Below are 17,495 nucleotides of genomic sequence, written 5' to 3'. Positions count from 1 at the left end.
ATGTCTGAGAAGTTTCCTCCATTAAAGAAGTTCTACAGTATTTTTTTCACAAAATTATCTCCAATAATCTCCTATCCAATCACACTCTATGTTTAATTGGGCTATGTAGAATGCAGGGCTAAATATAAGGCTCGAATTAAATGTAAACTACACATAAATTTTATTAGGCTCGGCCAGATTAAAGTCCTGCACAAATAATTATAAATAACGTTTATTATATATATATAATATAGAAATATTAAGAATGATTGTTTTATGGATTTTTCTAATAGCTATCCGCTTGTTAAGACACTTAAATCATACCTAAATTACCATGTAAGTACACATACTAATATTTATTGCACCACATGAATTTTAATACTTTACCGAATGAACTACACCTTTTAAAAAATTAACACTCGAGGCCCTTTTAGCGAGTGTTCAATGAGTATCGGTTTGTCAAACTGTTGTTTTATGAACTAAGATATATATATATATATATATATATATATGTATATATTTATAAAATAGATATATTAAGAATGATTGTTTTATGGATTTTTCTAATAGCTGCCCACTTTTTTAAGACACTTAAATCATAACTAAATTACCATTTCAATACATATACTGAAATTTATTGCGCCGCATGAATTTTAATACTTTTCCTAATGAACTATATTTTTTTAAAAAAATTAACACTTGAGACCCTTTCAGCGAGTACTCAATGAGCATCACTTTGCCAAGCTGTTGTTTTATGCACATTTAGTTCATTGACTGTTAACAAAATTGTGACACCTCATCAATGAACGTATAGTTCACCGGTTAACACCCTTCGTTCAAATCACAAATACCCATCCTATGTATGACGCTCTTCCAGTTACCTACTTTCTTCCTATACCTTCATATTCACAAAAAGTTATCGTTTGCAATGACCTACATACTACGTACGCTATACTGCCCAGTCCACCATTTTCCCTACAATTTATATCCCCTTCATCTTCATCACAACTACATAGCACGGCAAAACAAGATTAGTTCTTTATTATTCTTCCTCAAAAAATATATTATTTTTATTTGTAACTTTGGTGAATTTATGGCTTTATTTGCAAGTTTGGTAATGTTAAATATAAACCATAGCCTTGTTACAAATTCAAGCAGCAAATCATGGAAGTTAGAAAAACCTATGATCTTCCAGCCTACTGATTTCTTCTCTTTTTTTTTCCGAAATTTGGATGAAACCCCTTATAATGACTTCCCAAACTTTGGACAAATCCCCTCATAGTGAGACTTGATTAATGCATCTTAATTGGAAAAATCCAATCAAGATACTTCACTTCTTGGTCTTGAAATGTTGTATGTACAAATCCCCTCATAGTGGGACTGTCTAAGAAAAAAAGAAAAACTAAAAAATAAGATTCGAACACACAAGTACTTTTTCTTTGGAACCACTGGAGGCTCCTTGGACTGTTGGTGAGGGTTCAAACTTCATTAGCAGCGAAAAAAATTTAAGGGTTGTGCCATAGCACTCGTTGCTGACAAAAATAAAAAAAAAGTACTTTTTCTTTGGTTTTTTTCGTCTTTCTGATGAAACACATAAACATGTACATAAGGGGTAAATTATGTCCAAGCACCCTGCACAACTAAAATTCAGGTAAGGAGAGAATTTTCAAGTTTGTTTTTAATTACTTACTTTATTTTAATAAGGATTCACCCCTCGACCAAAAAATAAAAAATAAACAATGCTTTAACTAAGTCAAAAGATGTCATGCATCTCAATTAGAAAATAGTAGTACTTTAAAAGAAAAATCTTATCAAAGAAGAGGAAATGTGGGATTTGAAAAGCAATGAGGAGAAAAAGAGGGATAAAATGAGGGAGAAAAAGAGCAATGGCGAATGGGGTTTTTCATTAGCTTGAGTAGATGATAAAATTCTACTTTTACTCTATGCATTTACACTTGCTAACATCTTGACCAAAAAAGAAAACAAATTTAAACTTGCTAACATGACAAAAAAGAGAGATTTTTTACACTGACGAAGTAAAGTTACAAACCATTCCTTAGAAAAAAACAAAGATACAAACAATTCATTTTCTGCAACAGCTTAACAACCACTCCAATTTGCTCAATTGTTAGACACACTTAAAAGTTTAACTTAATTTCTCACAATCTAGAATACTTTTAACAGGCCGGGGATGTTTAAACATAGTATTCACTGCTGTCAAATGAGAGTTCTACTGCGCCTGGATCCGAGTACACAAGCGCCGAGAGGAATTTTTGTTTATGAATAACACAAGAAATTGTTAAGAGCAGAACGAACTGAACAGGGTTTCCTGCAAATTTGATCTTGGCTGCAAATTAAATTCCAGGTACAAGCTTCTGTTGTTAAACTGGTATGCTTGAGCTAGAAGAGTCTAGTTGTCTGGACCAGGCAATGAATCAAAACAGAGAAATAAAAAGCAGAAAGAGTACTAGAAAATTGTAAATTTGCTATGCTACTTGTGTTGTTTATCTCTATATTAGAGTTCCCAATGGCTTTCTCATATTTTAACTACAAGGAATTCAACTTAATTTCAAGATTTTTTTTTTTTTTTGCCAAGTTGATAAAGATTTAAATTTCTTTGCCATCTCAATTCAAAATCAAAACCATTCTTTCTGCTTTTCAATTTTGATGAATTTGATTGTAATAGATTTCCTGTTCCATGTCTTTCCTAGCAATATGGATAAACCACAAAATACATCATCACATCACCTAAGGGGCACAGCAACAAAGTTAATGAATCTCAATCAATCTTGTAACAGAGTAAAAAGCAACTCAAGCTCAAGGATTGAGGGTAGTTGTAACAAATTGAAAGATGAAAAGAAACCACAAGAATTACCCCAACTCCCTTTACATGTATCAAAACCACCTACCACAACTAAACAAAACTCAACTGGTAAATTAACCCAAAATATTGTCAGAAGCAGAAAAAGAAAACGTAAACAATTTTTTGGCTGAGACAGAACAAAATCCCTGAAATCATTTCTTCCTGATGTGCTTGAGCTTGTACCATCCCTTCTTGCATGAATCTCCAACAATCTTCACCCCTTTCTTGAAAAAGATCTTCAATTCCTTGGCCCTTTCCTTCACTTTCTGCTCAAAGCTCCCCATTTCTTGAAAAGCAAGAGCAGGGAAGAGAAACAGAGGCAGGCAAAAGAGTTTCTAGATTGAGCAGGTGGGCTTCTGAAAAATATGTGAACAGCCGCTGGAGAGTGGTTTAATCTGAGGTGTTATTTAAGGTAGGAGGATTGGAGGGATCGTGGGATCCAACTCATTAGAGCAGACGTGGCAATGATCAAGAGCAATTCTGCTTTCCTCGATCTGAATAGCTACCATTGATCGCGGGGATAAGGCTTTGAAAGACGTGTAATGGTGGTATTTTATTTTTTATTGGTTGTGAGGTGTGTCTAAGCAGGGACAAATGGTCCTTTACAAGCTAGCAATTTGTGGACTTCAACTAAATCTGGTAATTTCCAGTTGGGTAGAATGTAGCCGTTGGTTTGGACAGTGGGACAAAGCTTGATGATTTCTTGGGACCACGACAGGGCAATGTAACAGTAACATACTGATATATAAACGTTGTATATTTTTTTCCCCCAATTTTTGATTCTTTCTATTTCTATTTATGGGTGTAAACGAATTTAATTAAGTCGATACTCTAATTTTCAAATTTGTTTGATTATTTTAGGTAAAATTGAAATTTTGTTCAAATTTGACCTTTTTATTCCAAAGAAATTTGGCTTGGTTATATGATGAACCAAATTGGAATGAGTTTTTTTTTTATTGATTTTGAAAGTTATCGAACATAAAATTCTGTTCAAACTTGATTTAACTAATTAGCGAATCAAGTACAAATTTCTTATAAAATCGAACTCAATTCGAGTATTTAGTGGTTTGGTATATCTTTCAGCATCTTTGCATCACCATTGTTTGAATGTAGCGCACAATGTAAATTCATGAACAGTGGGAATGTAAAACTTGAGTTTTGTGGCACTAATAATTTATGGAAAATTCTATTTTTTTTTTTCAAAACACTACCAAATAGAATGAAAGCTAAGAAATAAATACCCAAAAAATAAAAAAAAATTACTACCACTATATAAATGCTTGATGATTGGCGGCATTGTAATAAGAACATACAAGTGACATGCTAGACTAATAGTGATATTTTAGGGTACCTCCATTCAAGTCAATCCCTCTCTCTATCCAACCATCTTGTCTTCTTGTCTTTGTTTTATACACCTATGTTTCTACATTTGGATTTATAACATCAATTGGGTATGCTGTTTTGATGTTTAGATAAACAATAACAATAAAATTCATCGACCAATTCAAACTATGAAACTTTTATTTGGAAATTTTCCTTCTTGAATTGTGAATGAGTGAAGTAAAAATGATTCGATTTGCCTACACTAAGTTAACCATTCTCCTAAATGAGTTTTAGGGATGTAGTGGACTTGAAAGTTTCTCAATGTCCTACGAGTCTTTAAACACCTGCATGTTTGATAGTAGTATAACTATTTGTCAAGAAAAGAAGTAACACAAACAAGCAAATGCAACTTTAATTGCTTTCATTGCTCAAGATGGTAGGTTTCCCTCTATAGCTTTCACATTTTAGCCAAAGCTATTGAATGATTCCTCCATTTTTCTTGCATAACACATCAACAAGAATGTGACTTGCTCCTGAAAATAGAAGCCTCTAAGCCTATTATTGTCTTCCAGATTTTGTATTCTAACTCAGAAGGTAAAGCAATAGCTTGTGCTTTCTTCAAGCAAAGAAACTCAAAAACAGAGAAAAGCCAAAAACTTTATAGTCTTAAGAAACCAAAAGGAAATCTCCACCATGTTACTTTCAGTTTGAAATCATTTGAATGATTTGAATTAGCCGACTACCTGCTTGGTTATGCTTTGATCATGCACCATCTTCCATGTGCTTTTGAGTCAATAAACTTAGTTTATACTCCAAGAGTATCCATGTGGATTCTATCAAAATGAAAAGGAGAACAGCAGAGACCAGGTGGCCAAGCAGCAATCCTCCAACCAATTACCTGCTGTAAACCACTATCAAATCATTTGTATTCAAACCTAATCACATTCACACCTTCTTTTGAACTTCTTGTTCTTGCACACTTTTTGAAAACTTATTAGGCTAGATGGAAAAAAAAAAAGCACAGATTACAGTAGATGAAATATATAATAGGGATGTACCAGAAGCTGTAAAGGGTTCTGAAATGTTATGGACTAGCTAAACATGGTTGCCTTATCCAATTTGTATGAAGGAAGGGGTCCAAAATTGTACTGGCTCAAGTGGGCCTTCTCTCTTCAGGTGTAATTTTCAGGTATCACATGTCCTGGAGAATGTGAATATGGATTGCAGAACCACTGACAACGATTGGCATGAATAGATTGACCTACCAAGCAAACTTTGCAGATTGACGTTCGAGTCCCTTAAGAACTGGATAAATTGGAAAAACACTCAAAAAGAAGATCAAAGACACTGAAAGTTAGAAATTTCTTTACTCGTGCTCTATAACACTGTTAATTTCCAAATTGATTACGAGGAGATGTCAATTATTGTTACATATCATCTTCTTTAGTCAGTTAACCTTTATCAGGATCTGTAGCAACATTTTACCTGAAGGGTTAGAGATTATTCAATGAAAAAATCTCAATTTGCTTTTCCCTCCTAGAACTGTATGTTAATTGATTATGCAATGCTCCATAAAAAGCGAGCTCCTGAGGCAACCCTTTTTTTTTTCCCCAGCAAAAGGGCATATTGAGTATGAGATGTCTTTCCCACTAAAAATCAGCAGCATCCATAGTGGACAGGAGATGTCTATTCTGCGGCCCGAGGCTTCTCTGTAAAGCTGAGAGGACAAGCAATAATTAGTTGTCATTGTAAACGGAATCCATAAAAGGTAGATAATTTGTCCAAATAAGTAGAAGGAACGCGCAGAATCAGCATCAATATTCAAGAAATATAGGTTATGTAGAGGATGAAGGCATTGTACAACGAGTGTACGAGGACAGATGAACTAAGGTTCCCAGACCAACAATAAGAGCATCCAAGGACACAGCCAATAACGAATAACTGCAGGAAATTCTCAGCAGAGAAGTGAGATGCACTGAAAAGCAAAGAACTCAGCAGAACGGCTTGCTGCCACTTCATAGTGCAGGAAAGAGAAGTCAGCAAATACCCTCTGTAGACAATCTCTTCCAGGAAGGGAGTGACAATGCAGTAGACAAGAATGCAAGCTGTAACAGAGATTGAGCCGCTTGAGAGGAGTGCTTGCAGTATTGGATTGTTTACCTCCTATCCACATGGAGAGAAACTATCATCCATTACGAACATGGCATCATGAAGAAACACTATTATAACTTTTAATCCAATGCTAAACTTGTTCACCAGTCCTAGATGGTTGAAATAACTGACAGAAGTTGAGCTTGGCTTAGAGAACAGTTGTTGTTAGTACTAACAGCACCTTAACATAAAGGCAGCACAATATAAACCAAAAAAGGGAAAAAAAAATTACAGGTAATGCAACATCTCCTCTTATAATGATCTGTAATAAGCGATCCCTTATAGTCCTAATAAAGCACCATGAGAGCTGGCAAAAGAGAGATACTTCAATCTTTGCATGGGAGCAAGTCGCTATGCTTTATGCTGGTAACTGAAGGCACACGGGTATTCCATTTCCATGCACAAGCCTCCCATTCAGTTGGCTTACAATTTAGATTACAGCTATGTGCTTTTGCAAAGCATTCAATTTATTAGGAGAAAATCAGAATTCAATAATTCAACATTGCCAGCCCCTCTAATTTCCTGATATGTTTCCTTCTTCCAGCACTTAATACCCAAAACCTGATGTAGCTATCCTCTACTCTGTCAATATGCACCTGCTATTTTGTATTGGCTTCCTTGCTCCTTTTTCCTTCTTTTGTCATATCCTCATACCTAAAGAACCAATGTGTTTATAATGTCATTGATTATTCTAGATATTCATCACCATTTGCAAATTCTTTATGTAAGTCAAGAGGAGTTATGGAACGTTTGCAATCCTAACCAGAAAACAAATTTGGTATGTGCACAGAAACAAACTGAGCATAACAACAGTGTAATCATCAAGCGCCAAAAAACCCAGCAAAATACAGTTCATTCCATGTGAAGTCCAAACTTTCCAAATGAGAGCAAGTTCAAGGACCTGGCTAGTAGCTTTATGTTATGTAAACTAATCTCATTCTCTCCTATTATGAAGCAGAAGGCTATACAAGCTAATGGTTATTTTCAAGTGAACTGAAATTCTAACAGAAAACTGCCAAAACAAATAGAAAGATAAGGAAAAGGAAACAGAAAAATAACAGATTCAACAAAGCTGACCTTAGTCCCCAGAAATTGATCAGCAATAAGTGATGTTACCAGCAACAAGAACAAAAGGAACAAAAAACCAATCAGTGATGCCAGCAACCAGCTTCTTTCTGCTGCTAACTCGTTAACTTGGAATAAGTCAAGAAGCTTGTACTGGGGCTCCCCAGGGCGTTTCAGCAGCAAGACAAAACCAATGAACTCTAAAATTTCAAGACCAAGTAATGCCAACGCCTGTACTGATGATAAAGTAAATATAAACACAAGTCAGCATGCACTTTTATCATTCCTAACGTTCATTCCAAACTACATAAAGTAACTAAGGAAATTCTTTGCTTTCTCAGCGTGGTTTTTACTTTGAATAAAGAGGTGCAACAGGGAATTAAGTTGGTAACCATTTTGATTACTGAATTGATTTTCCTGGTCAGTAAATATCAATGATAAACATAAACCAAATGCACTGAAACAGTACCCATTGCTTATATCTAATGGGGGTCAAGCTCTCCAATTATTGAGAAGAATGATCTAAGAGTTCTCACAGATAAATAATAGATATCAGTTGCTAATGACCTCCACCTTTGGTGTATTTTGTTAAAAACAATGAACATGAAAGATCTTTGATAGTCATTTTTATACCTCTGAGTTTGTGATCCATAATAAGATTAGAGGCTACATCTTTATGCCATTCTTGAAACCCATAATGCTGATAAAGAATGCAGTCTGAAGCATAATCAACATGAACACAGAGACTAAAAACTAACTGAAATATGGCACGTAACATAAAGGATAACTTGAAAGATTTTTTAATAACTATCAATACTATCTTGCCCATTTAGTTGAAGCCTATACAGATTGGAAGCAATGATATCCAGAGGAACAGAAAGCCCATTCACTGCTTGAATGGAGAAGAAACCAAATGTTTGTCCTTAGGCAGTTCATTTATAGAAAGGAATGACCAAAGAGTTTTAACTCCACAATAACAGAACAGAAATCATTTGTAACCAATGAGGCACTTGGACAGAAAACAAGTACCAAAACCTTTTGAAGGATACATGATTCTTATAACATTACGCTAGTGACCAGTGTAATGTGATGGACCTGTATTTAAGGTCCTAGATAAAACATAAAATATTCATATAAAATGCAATGTCCTCTATCAAAACATGTAATTCATAGAGAAATTGAACTACGGTGCACAACATGCAGGATCATGTAGGATGCATAATCCCTTATAAGTGGCAAGACCCAGAGTTCCAGGTTTAACAGATTATTAATGTTTTGCGGGAGAAATAAACCATGGCCCAATTGCCATCAAGAGAGGTCTTGGATTAGACAGGGTAATGTAATGCTGTCAGGTATGACAGAAGAACTACAGACATAGTCTTCACAACAAAAGGAATAGATAAGACGTAAAAATAAAATAAAATAAAAAATCACAAAGAAAGAACAACAAGCAAAGATTATGACTGGAAACTACTTGAGTTTCAATCAATTTGGGATGAAGGGTAAAAAGAAATAAAATTTAAGGTGAATAATTGTACTTCTATTTTTATTCTTTTTACCGTTCCATGCCATTTTTTGTGCTGAGAACACTTGGAAGAAATTTAGATGACAAATGACAAAGATATTTCTCCCCATAACCCTCTTCCTGCCAAAAGATAAAAATTTTGGTGCCACTGTAGTATGCCATTTAGGAATATGCAACATAATTCCTGCCATCACCAATTTCAGCAGTCATTGATTGAGAAGTGTAGACCATTACATACCTCAGTCTGTGGCTCAATAACTTCTTGATGCAATATGGTGGCAACTATAGCCAGCCCGCCAAAACTTAATGGAATATGCAAACTGAAGACATAGAATGCCATAGTGCTATATATTATCCCTCTATCACATTCAACGTCCTTCTTAAGCACCGAGAAACCCTACACCAGAAATCTTAGATCAATGTGAAGAGACCACTTTATAGTTCAAAAGGAAAATTTAACAGCATCTTTCATCCATGCTTGGCAACAAACTCATGATTCTTATCTCAGTCCCTACTTTTCTATACATTCATCTTGGATATAGATACATGCAATCCAATAATCAACTCGAAGCTAATTAGATCCAAGGATCAATCTCTTTAATCTATGATACTAATATAATTCTCAATCATTTTGTCCTTTCATTTTTTTCCTATTACTTCTTAACATTCTGTAGTAAGGAAGAATCTCCATTAGTTTGTTGTACCAGAGAACTCATTTAATTAAGAACTGCCTTATTCACTTTACAACAACATCCATTCCTCACATGGTTCCTTCAAAAGGCTAAGTCATGACAAAAAGATAACAGTCAAAACAAACATCTTCAGATGGTATAAATTAAATCTAGATTTTCTATTTCCTTTTTGATTAAGCTAATCCATAATTAATAATGTAAGACATATCATTTATGCTTTCGCTATTGTTACAAGAATTTACCATCACCCTAACCGCAACTGTTATATTGCACTATGAGGAAAAAGTATAAAACATATCCATAGTTCTATCATCTTGGTCGTATAGAAAAATAAAGCTACAATAAAGTATACTATATGCCACGAGAACATCAAGTCATCACGGTACTTTAAAATTTACATATGGATAACACAAACTTGTAAATGCGTACAATCACAGCAATAATCTCCAGACTTAGGCCTTGTTTGATATCCAATTCAGCACTTAAACTTAATGGATTCAGATCTTAACATGTTCAGACGCGTTTGATAACAAAAAATTAAATATTTGAATTAATTAAGTGGCACTGAATTACCTAGGCAAAACTTGCTCCCACAAATCAGTGATAAGCTATTCACTTATCACTGAATATGATATACACTCAAATGTATTAGATTTAATACTTAACAATTTAATAACTTAATGGATTCAGATTTCAGATTTCAAACTTATCAAACACACCCTTAGCATTCCCTTTTGAATTATCCAGTCCCTTACCACCATATTCATCATTCTATCATTCTTTCTATGGATTCTTTCTGGCAATTGTCATAGACATATGCTCCACTATGCACACTTACCTTTTTCTTTTAAACATCAAGTGCTAAATTTATTCATCCTTGAAGGAGAAAAAGTTGACAGCCTCCAAGTAAGCATAAGGCATCAAAGCAAAACCATCACAGAATCTTGATGATACAGCTTCATGTACACTTGATTCCATTGAAGAAACAAACCATGCTTTAAGAACTATCACCATTTTGGAGAATCAATAAATTAGACTAGTATATAGTCATGTGCAGGACCTCTTGCCTTTGACACTCTGGAGCATGTTTGTTTTATTGCACGAGATAAGTGCTTTTGGGTCTTGTACAACTCACAAGGTTGACATTATATCAATTCGGCAGGAAGCAGCATAAAAGACTAATTCCAAGTCATCTTTAAGGATTCTGCAGATATGCATTTAAGTGACTCAATCTTTCAACAAATTTAATGATATGTCTATTTAAAAGATGAAAAAATATGACTCCAGGGACCTAATGAATTACAAGGTTAAGAAATCCTGCATTTTCCACATAGTTCACAGAAATTAAATCAACAAACATGTAGTACATGTTCTGCCCTATTCTCTTAATTGTTACGGAAAATATCACTGCTACAAATTTTCACAAGATGGCCGTACAGATTTATCAACAACTATGTTCCAAATGCAAGTAAAACCAGCAAATTTCATAAAATTCAGCAAACAGAAAGCTGAAATGCAAGAACTTTTTCTAGTCCAACATAATTTTTCTTGACAAATTTCATGTTTCAGTACTTCTCAGAAAAGATATTCAACAGAAACATCATTTGAATGAGCCTGCGAAATTGATGTACAACCGATGGAAAGAGTTCTGGACTAGCTATTTGCCAAAATGAATATTTTCTCGGAAAATGCAAGTATTCCTCTTCTTTTCCATAAAGAACACAAAATCCATTTACTAATCTACCCTTTCTTCCACAACAAACAGGACTACATGCAAGTAATGTAATCCAAAATCCCAACTTTCTTCTCCAAAATGCTAATTATTTCATTCAAGTAAAGCATGGACAAGAACAAGAAATAAAACAGAACCAGAAACGGCAAATCATTACTATTATATTTTACAATTATTTGACATGCAAATTTGATAACCCTTTTCAATTTCATAATTTTAAAGCACATAAGAGTGAAAATACCATCTGAGATTCCTGGGATTTCTCATCTTTGTTGGAGCAGCACCTGAAAATTAAAGGGTTGCTTTTGCTCAAGGAAAACTTCGAATTGGAAAATTCCTGCCGCAAACCTTTACTAAATTTCATGGGCATGAAAGATATTAGAGGACCATGTGCTACAACTGTACTCATTGTTTTCCTTTCAGCTTCTCATCTTTCTCTCCCTGGATGCCTGAGGGTTTCTACGATTTCTGTTCTCCCAATCGAGTTTCCGATTGAAATTTTTAAAAATTTGGGTAAATCAAGTATCCCAAAGTAGGTTATTTCTACTCTGGACCTTACTGATTTTAATAATTATCAATTTACACCTCAACCTTTTCAACATAAGTAGATAACGTGCCAACACCATTCAGCCAAAAGTTTCGTCGTCCTCTCACGTGCCGCGCATGTGGTTGAGAGCGTTATGTTGTTCGCGCATGGCGCTTCAGTTTCCGATCTGGTCTCCCATGTGCCTGTGTTTCCTTGTTTCTGTACTTCTGCTACATTTGCTTTCTTTCCACTACCTTCTCTGTCTTCCTTTTTTTAGGCAATGTTGCTCTGTCGCTTACCCAGACATATCCTCCACTTCCATCTTATCTATTCACTTTAGGGTTACATATACAGAACAACAAATGCCTCTCCGCCCCTTTCCTCACCAAAATTATATGACCAAAATCTTCAGCAGCGGTGAGCCTCCTTACTCTTAACTTCTTTTTTTTTTTTGTCAATTTGTAACTTCCTTATTTTTTGTCAAATTGCAGCTTCCTTATTTTTGTCAGTTTGCAACTTCGTTAGGCGATGGCGATTGGAGAAACTGATATTGAAATTCTCCGGAGTGTGTTGTGGGCATCATTTCTAGCTCAAAGTTTGAGATTTTTGGTAGACCTTTGCATAGCTTTTGGGTTAGAAAATCTTTTATTTTATCCCATTTACTTCTCTTGGTCGATTTCACCGATCTTCAGGTGGCTTATGGGTTTTTTCTTTTAAGGATTCGTTGTTTCCGTCGGGTATGCGCTGATGTTTTGAGCCTTTGGTTTTTGTTTCCCCGATCTGTTTTTTTTCTTGTTTTTTTATTTCGTTTCTTCTTTTTAGCTGTGAAGATGGAGATACTAATTTTATTGCCTTTCGCTTTTAAGTTTTATTACTGAATCTGGGTTTTTGGTTGTTCCTTTTTCCCTTTAGAGTCTTCGATTTTTGACTCACTAATAAACATGCCACAACTTTCTTCTTCTTATTCTTCTTCTTCTTCCCCGTACTACGCTATTCTTTACAGACGCTTGTAGATCGATAGCTGATTGTGCTTTGTGTGTGAAATGTGCAAGTTAAGGAGGGAAAAGGTAAGAAGAATCAGCAGCGATGGTGGTGCCTTTGCTTTCGAAGAAGACAATGAAGAAAAGGGTCAAGAATTTCAAGCAACCCCAGAGTGACTGAAAAATCTCCATCAAGGTATATCACCGTGATTCACTTGAAAAAATTTGTCCTTTTTAGTTTTTTTAATATTTTAGGAAATGCACTATATAAGGCATTTGCAGATTGATCTTTATTTTCGTGTTCTGTTTGTGAAATGGGAAAATAATTGTGGAAGCTTTAAAGAAAATGATCAGAAATGTAAAGGAACTAACTTGGAATCTTTGACTAGGTTTAGATTTTGTTACATTAAGGATGATGCATGTAATGTTAAAATACTCCTGGAGGGAGGCACAAGGCCAAAACATGGCAATAAACTTGGTGCTTTATAATTTTATAAACTTGGTACAGGATGAGCTACGAGTGTAGTTATTAGCATTATTAAAGGTAATGGATTCGGAGTTTGAAGTAGTTGAGGAGAGATTGAAGACTTTTTTGGGTCAGCTGCAGACAGAATTTGGAATCCTCGATAGAATTGTCTACAAAAATAAGAATTAGCATCGAAGGTGCTCTTATTTTCAATACCTGCTTAAGGTTGGTTTTTTTTTTTTTTTGCCTAAAGTTTCAGTTTTTACTTGCTCAGTGAAAAGCACTAACCTGTATGCCTTCAAGCATTTGCTTATTGGTTTTGTTGGTTTAAAATTAATTGTGATTTTGTGACAGGTTAGAAGGGATTTGAGGCTTCTGCAATCAGCAAAGTTGGAGGAAATCTTGAATTCCTGCTTTCTGGTAATCCATGGCAAAAGGCCTAAACAAAAATTGCAACTTTTGGAAAGTTATAAACATAAAGAATGGCATATTTTCCATCATTATTGTTTACCATATGCGTTGATTAGTGATTCATGCATTTTTTTCTGGAGGAAATAGCAAGATTTCATTGAGTTTCATCAGTAGATCGCAAAGCCATAAATTCTTAACGTTTTCTTAGTAATTTGATGTGGAGGCTTCGAAAAGTTAAATTCGGAGTTGAAAGTTAATATCCAAGAAAAATTGATTAAATGACCAGTCTGTGAATGTAATGTACAATTAGTAAAGATTAGACTCTTGCTTTCTGTCAAATTGCACATACCAAAACTTTTGGCCTTTCATTTGGGTTTCAGTCTGAAGCGGAGAAGGTGTGATGGTGGCAAATATAACTTTTTGGAAAGGCTTCTTGGAGTTGTACGTTTACTATCAAAGGTAGTACATTTGTTTGTGATTTGTTGCTCACAGTTGTTTCTTTAAATTGTTATTCTATCTTCAGTTTTCTACGCGCCTCAGTTGAGCGTATGTTGCGAGGCATGCCATAAACTATGATCTTACATTTGTGCTTTTAAAAAATTTCCCATTCTTTTGATGTCCAAATTAGTCCAAGTCATTGTCCATCAAAATCTTTGGACCTTAGAGGATTAAACTTGTGTTGATTTCAGTCTCTTCCATTGTTCTTGTGTTATCTTCATGTAGCAGCAAATAATTAACAGATCACTGCTGCCTTCTTTCTTTACCATCCTCTTTCATCTACTTCTCTGGTATCGTTGTCCACGAGAGAAATATAATTAGCTGGAATCTTCGTTCTTTCCCAAGGAAGTGTATCTGCTCTTCCACTTTACACCACAGCCCGTGGGAGAGCTAGAGTAAAGATGTGGTTATTTTCAATTTCTTATGGGGCTTTTAAGCAATTAGTTTCCTTTTGGTCTATTTACATCCAACAAGTACCAATTTTCGATGTAAGCGGTTGGGAAGATTCTTCCGGATCCACTTCTCGATGTAAGCGGTTGGGAAAACTCCGTCAACCTTGGTAAATTACCAACCTTTTAATTTTTTTTTTCTAGTTGGAGATCGACAGATTCTTTCTTTTCCGTTCTTCCTATCATCGTCTCCTCCTATATAGAATTTCTCATCTATTTTCTTCATCATTTCCTTCTGCTAGAGACACGTCTTTTGCAGTGAAAAAGCAGTCTTTTTTACACATATTAATGATGTTTATTTTTGAGTAAATTTAAGTCATGACCTACGTTTTCTGCATTTTTTGTACTTTTGGTTTCTTGAGGATCTTAGGTTTTCTTGCTTCAATTTCTATGGGTTCTGTGAATAATATATTGGTGTTCTGCTTTAATATTGTGGGTGGGGAGGGAGGGTCTCAGCTTTTGTTATTTATGTGATTTTATTGTAGAATTTTGTTTCTGCCAAGTTTAGGATTGATCTCAAGTTGGCTATGGAGGTTTTCTTCCTTTCTTTCATGGAGTCTAATGTAAATTCGAAATTTCAAAATTTTCCTTTTAACTGGTCTAATTTTCTAATTACTATGGGATTTGACACATAAAATCAAGGCGGTGTTAGATTTGTTCATCTGTGTTTTTCTTTGGTATTAATGTGAGAAATTCGTTTCTGAAAGTGTAAATTTTAATTTCTTGAGTTAATTTATTTTGTGGAGTTTGAGGAGGAAAAAATGTTTTTGAAAAGGCATGCTTATCTTAGTTGAATTTGTTGACTCCCTATTGTGCTGAATTGTGATTGTTTTGATTCAAATTGTAGATGATGGTGGCCAATTGTCATGCTTCTTTAATTACTAAACATGGCTTTGTTCTTATATGGAGCAGCAACTGTAGGCTGATATTGGTGAGACTGAAGCTGATAAGGTTGATGAGGCTGCCCTCATTGGCAATGAAAAGCATGAATCTAAGTGTATAACAAGTTACTTTTAGAATATGTTTCTGTTTTATCTGGTGTTTCTTTATGGTGTCCAAGGCGGCATCATCTCTGCCTTAGAAGTTGCCGAATTAGTATTTTCTCTGAAATGTATTTTTCCCATGCTTTCCTTCAAAACAAAGGTGACCAAAGGAAAAACATAACATCTTTCCATTACATGTTTGTCATATACTTTGGTTTCTCTTTTTTTCCTTTCTTTTTGGATTTACCCTTGTCCTTTGCTTCTCGTGTTTTATCCTTGTGTTTTGATCATATGTGACTTCTTTGCACATTTTTCTACAAGTTTTTTTGCTGCAATGGCGCTTGAATTGACTTGGTTGGTGAAAGTTTTTGTGTTACATGTATTTTATGTCCCTATGATTTTGTTCTATCCATATATGATATTTCTTTGTCTGTTTTCTTGACTTGATTGCTAGTTTTGTTTTTCAGTAATATTCATCTTCATTCCAATGGGAGCTCACTGCTCTAAATTAGGCTTTTGCTGGTAGCCTTCTAACCTCAGATCCAACGTCCCTTATTCCTCTGATCTTGGTAATTCTTAAAACTCTGTTAAATGTATAAAAATGCAATATTTATTCCCTTTTTCTGATTTTTTTCTTCTGGGGTTTTAGATAAATGTGGAGAAAATCAGAGGATGAAACTGCCAGCATTTAAAGAATGCAGTTTAGATGAGCTGAAGGTGGCACCTTCAAGATTCTCAGTTGAAAACATTGTATCAGAACATGGAGATAAAGCTCGCAATGTTGTCTACAAAGGGCAGCTTGAAGATGATGCCTCTTGGATTGCTGTCAAACATTTCAATAAGTTTGCTTGGCCAGATTCTCGGCAATTCCTGGTTGTTATTACTTATTTTAAGCAAGTCCCCAGCTATAGTCTTCACAAATGTGATATTATCTTATTTATGTACGCCATAGTACTTAGTTAACCATGAGTATGGTGGATGTTATTCAGATTTAAGATTTGTTGTATGCAATTTGTAGGTTGATAAGTGAGGAAACTTATTGCAGGCTGATGTGATTTGAGACATTGATTGTACGGTTGTTATGCCATATGAATTGAAACATTGATTATACGGCTGTTGTACCTTTGTTTCCAGTCAAATGGGATGAAGTATTTTGTTTCTACCAATAACATAAAGTCGCTTTCATTTTTTTTCTTACTCACTTTGGGTTTTACTATTTTGCATTTTCCTGCGTACAGCCTTATTAACTCTCCTCCTTCACTTTTCTTTTTTTTTTTTTTCTAATCTTGAAAATGACCTGAGAGCATGAAAAGTAAAATCTAAGCTCTAATGATGCTTATAAGTAGCTACATCATTAGGAAATTATTGGACCTTATAATTAAATCATAATGCAATATAACCTTGAAATAGCAAGTGCAGATGACAACTTAGACGAAGTCTTATAATATTTTGGTTCTTTAATGAGAGTAACACTTACTATTTTTGACATGGTTACATACTTAGCTGAAAGTTTACTTTAATTTTGGTTTAATATTTTATTTTGGTTTATTTGTAACTAAATTCCATCAAACAACAAACAAATTTCATTAATGATCCATTTTGAATTAGTACAAATTATTTTATTAAATTGGGCATCCCCATCCTTTTTCCCACCATCCGTGGCACGGTTTATGCCTCCTAGTTCTCTTAACAATCATGACAGAAGCCAGTCAAGCCACCATTCAACCTGGCATAGTAGGCCTAAACAGCATAAAATCCATTTGCTCATCTAGGCCTGTCAACGGGCCGGGTCCGGGTCTGGGTCATAATTAATAAATTCGGACCTAGACCCGTTATACTATATTAGTTCCGA

The 17,495-nt window shown here is 34.8% G+C and overlaps 1 protein-coding gene and 1 long non-coding RNA gene across 5 annotated transcripts; one reads left to right on the top strand and one right to left on the bottom strand.

Annotated features, from left to right (window-relative positions):
• Positions 1-5,545: 5,545 nt before the first annotated feature.
• LOC113769992 lies at positions 5,546-11,835 on the bottom strand. Of its 3 annotated transcripts, none has more exons than XM_027314336.1 (5): positions 11,572-11,835; positions 9,145-9,303; positions 7,394-7,612; positions 6,213-6,328; positions 5,546-5,882 (listed from the first exon to the last, which is right to left on the bottom strand). In XM_027314336.1, exons 1-5 carry the CDS (start codon positions 11,737-11,739, stop codon positions 5,852-5,854), a joined length of 693 nt encoding a protein of 230 aa, XP_027170137.1. In that variant the 5' UTR covers positions 11,740-11,835; the 3' UTR covers positions 5,546-5,851. The 3 variants fall into 3 exon arrangements, with proteins under 3 accessions (XP_027170137.1, XP_027170138.1, XP_027170136.1); XM_027314337.1 differs by lacking the exon at positions 5,546-5,882 and adding an exon at positions 10,437-10,802 and having other exon boundaries at positions 5,884-6,328; positions 11,572-11,653; XM_027314335.1 differs by lacking the exon at positions 5,546-5,882 and having other exon boundaries at positions 5,884-6,328.
• Positions 11,836-13,407: 1,572 nt separating this feature from the next.
• On the top strand, positions 13,408-16,775 carry LOC113770935. Of its 2 annotated transcripts, XR_003468440.1 has the most exons (5): positions 13,408-13,527; positions 13,657-13,722; positions 14,094-14,172; positions 16,111-16,212; positions 16,293-16,775. It is a non-coding gene; the product is annotated as an uncharacterized LOC113770935 (long non-coding RNA). The 2 variants fall into 2 exon arrangements; XR_003468439.1 differs by lacking the exon at positions 16,293-16,775 and having other exon boundaries at positions 16,111-16,269.
• The last annotated feature ends 720 nt before the right edge of the window (positions 16,776-17,495 follow it).

This window comes from Coffea eugenioides, chromosome 5 (assembly GCF_003713205.1).
Source record: "Coffea eugenioides isolate CCC68of chromosome 5, Ceug_1.0, whole genome shotgun sequence".
In the NCBI taxonomy this organism is placed as follows: Eukaryota; Viridiplantae; Streptophyta; class Magnoliopsida; order Gentianales; family Rubiaceae; genus Coffea; species Coffea eugenioides.
Note: the sequence above shows the minus strand (reverse complement) of the source record. Positions and strands in the feature narration are given on the sequence as shown.

Coding starts and splice junctions, on each gene's coding strand:
- LOC113769992 (XM_027314335.1), bottom strand. CDS start 11,739: ATGAGTACAGTTGTAGCACATGGTCCTCTAATATCTTTCATGCCCATG. Junction 9,304..11,571: donor AATCCCAGGAATCTCAGATG/GTATTTTCACTC, acceptor TTTCTGGTGTAG/GGTTTCTCGGTGCTTAAGAA. Junction 6,329..7,393: donor ATCAATTTCTGGGGACTAAG/GTCAGCTTTGTT, acceptor CCATGTGGATAG/GAGGTAAACAATCCAATACT.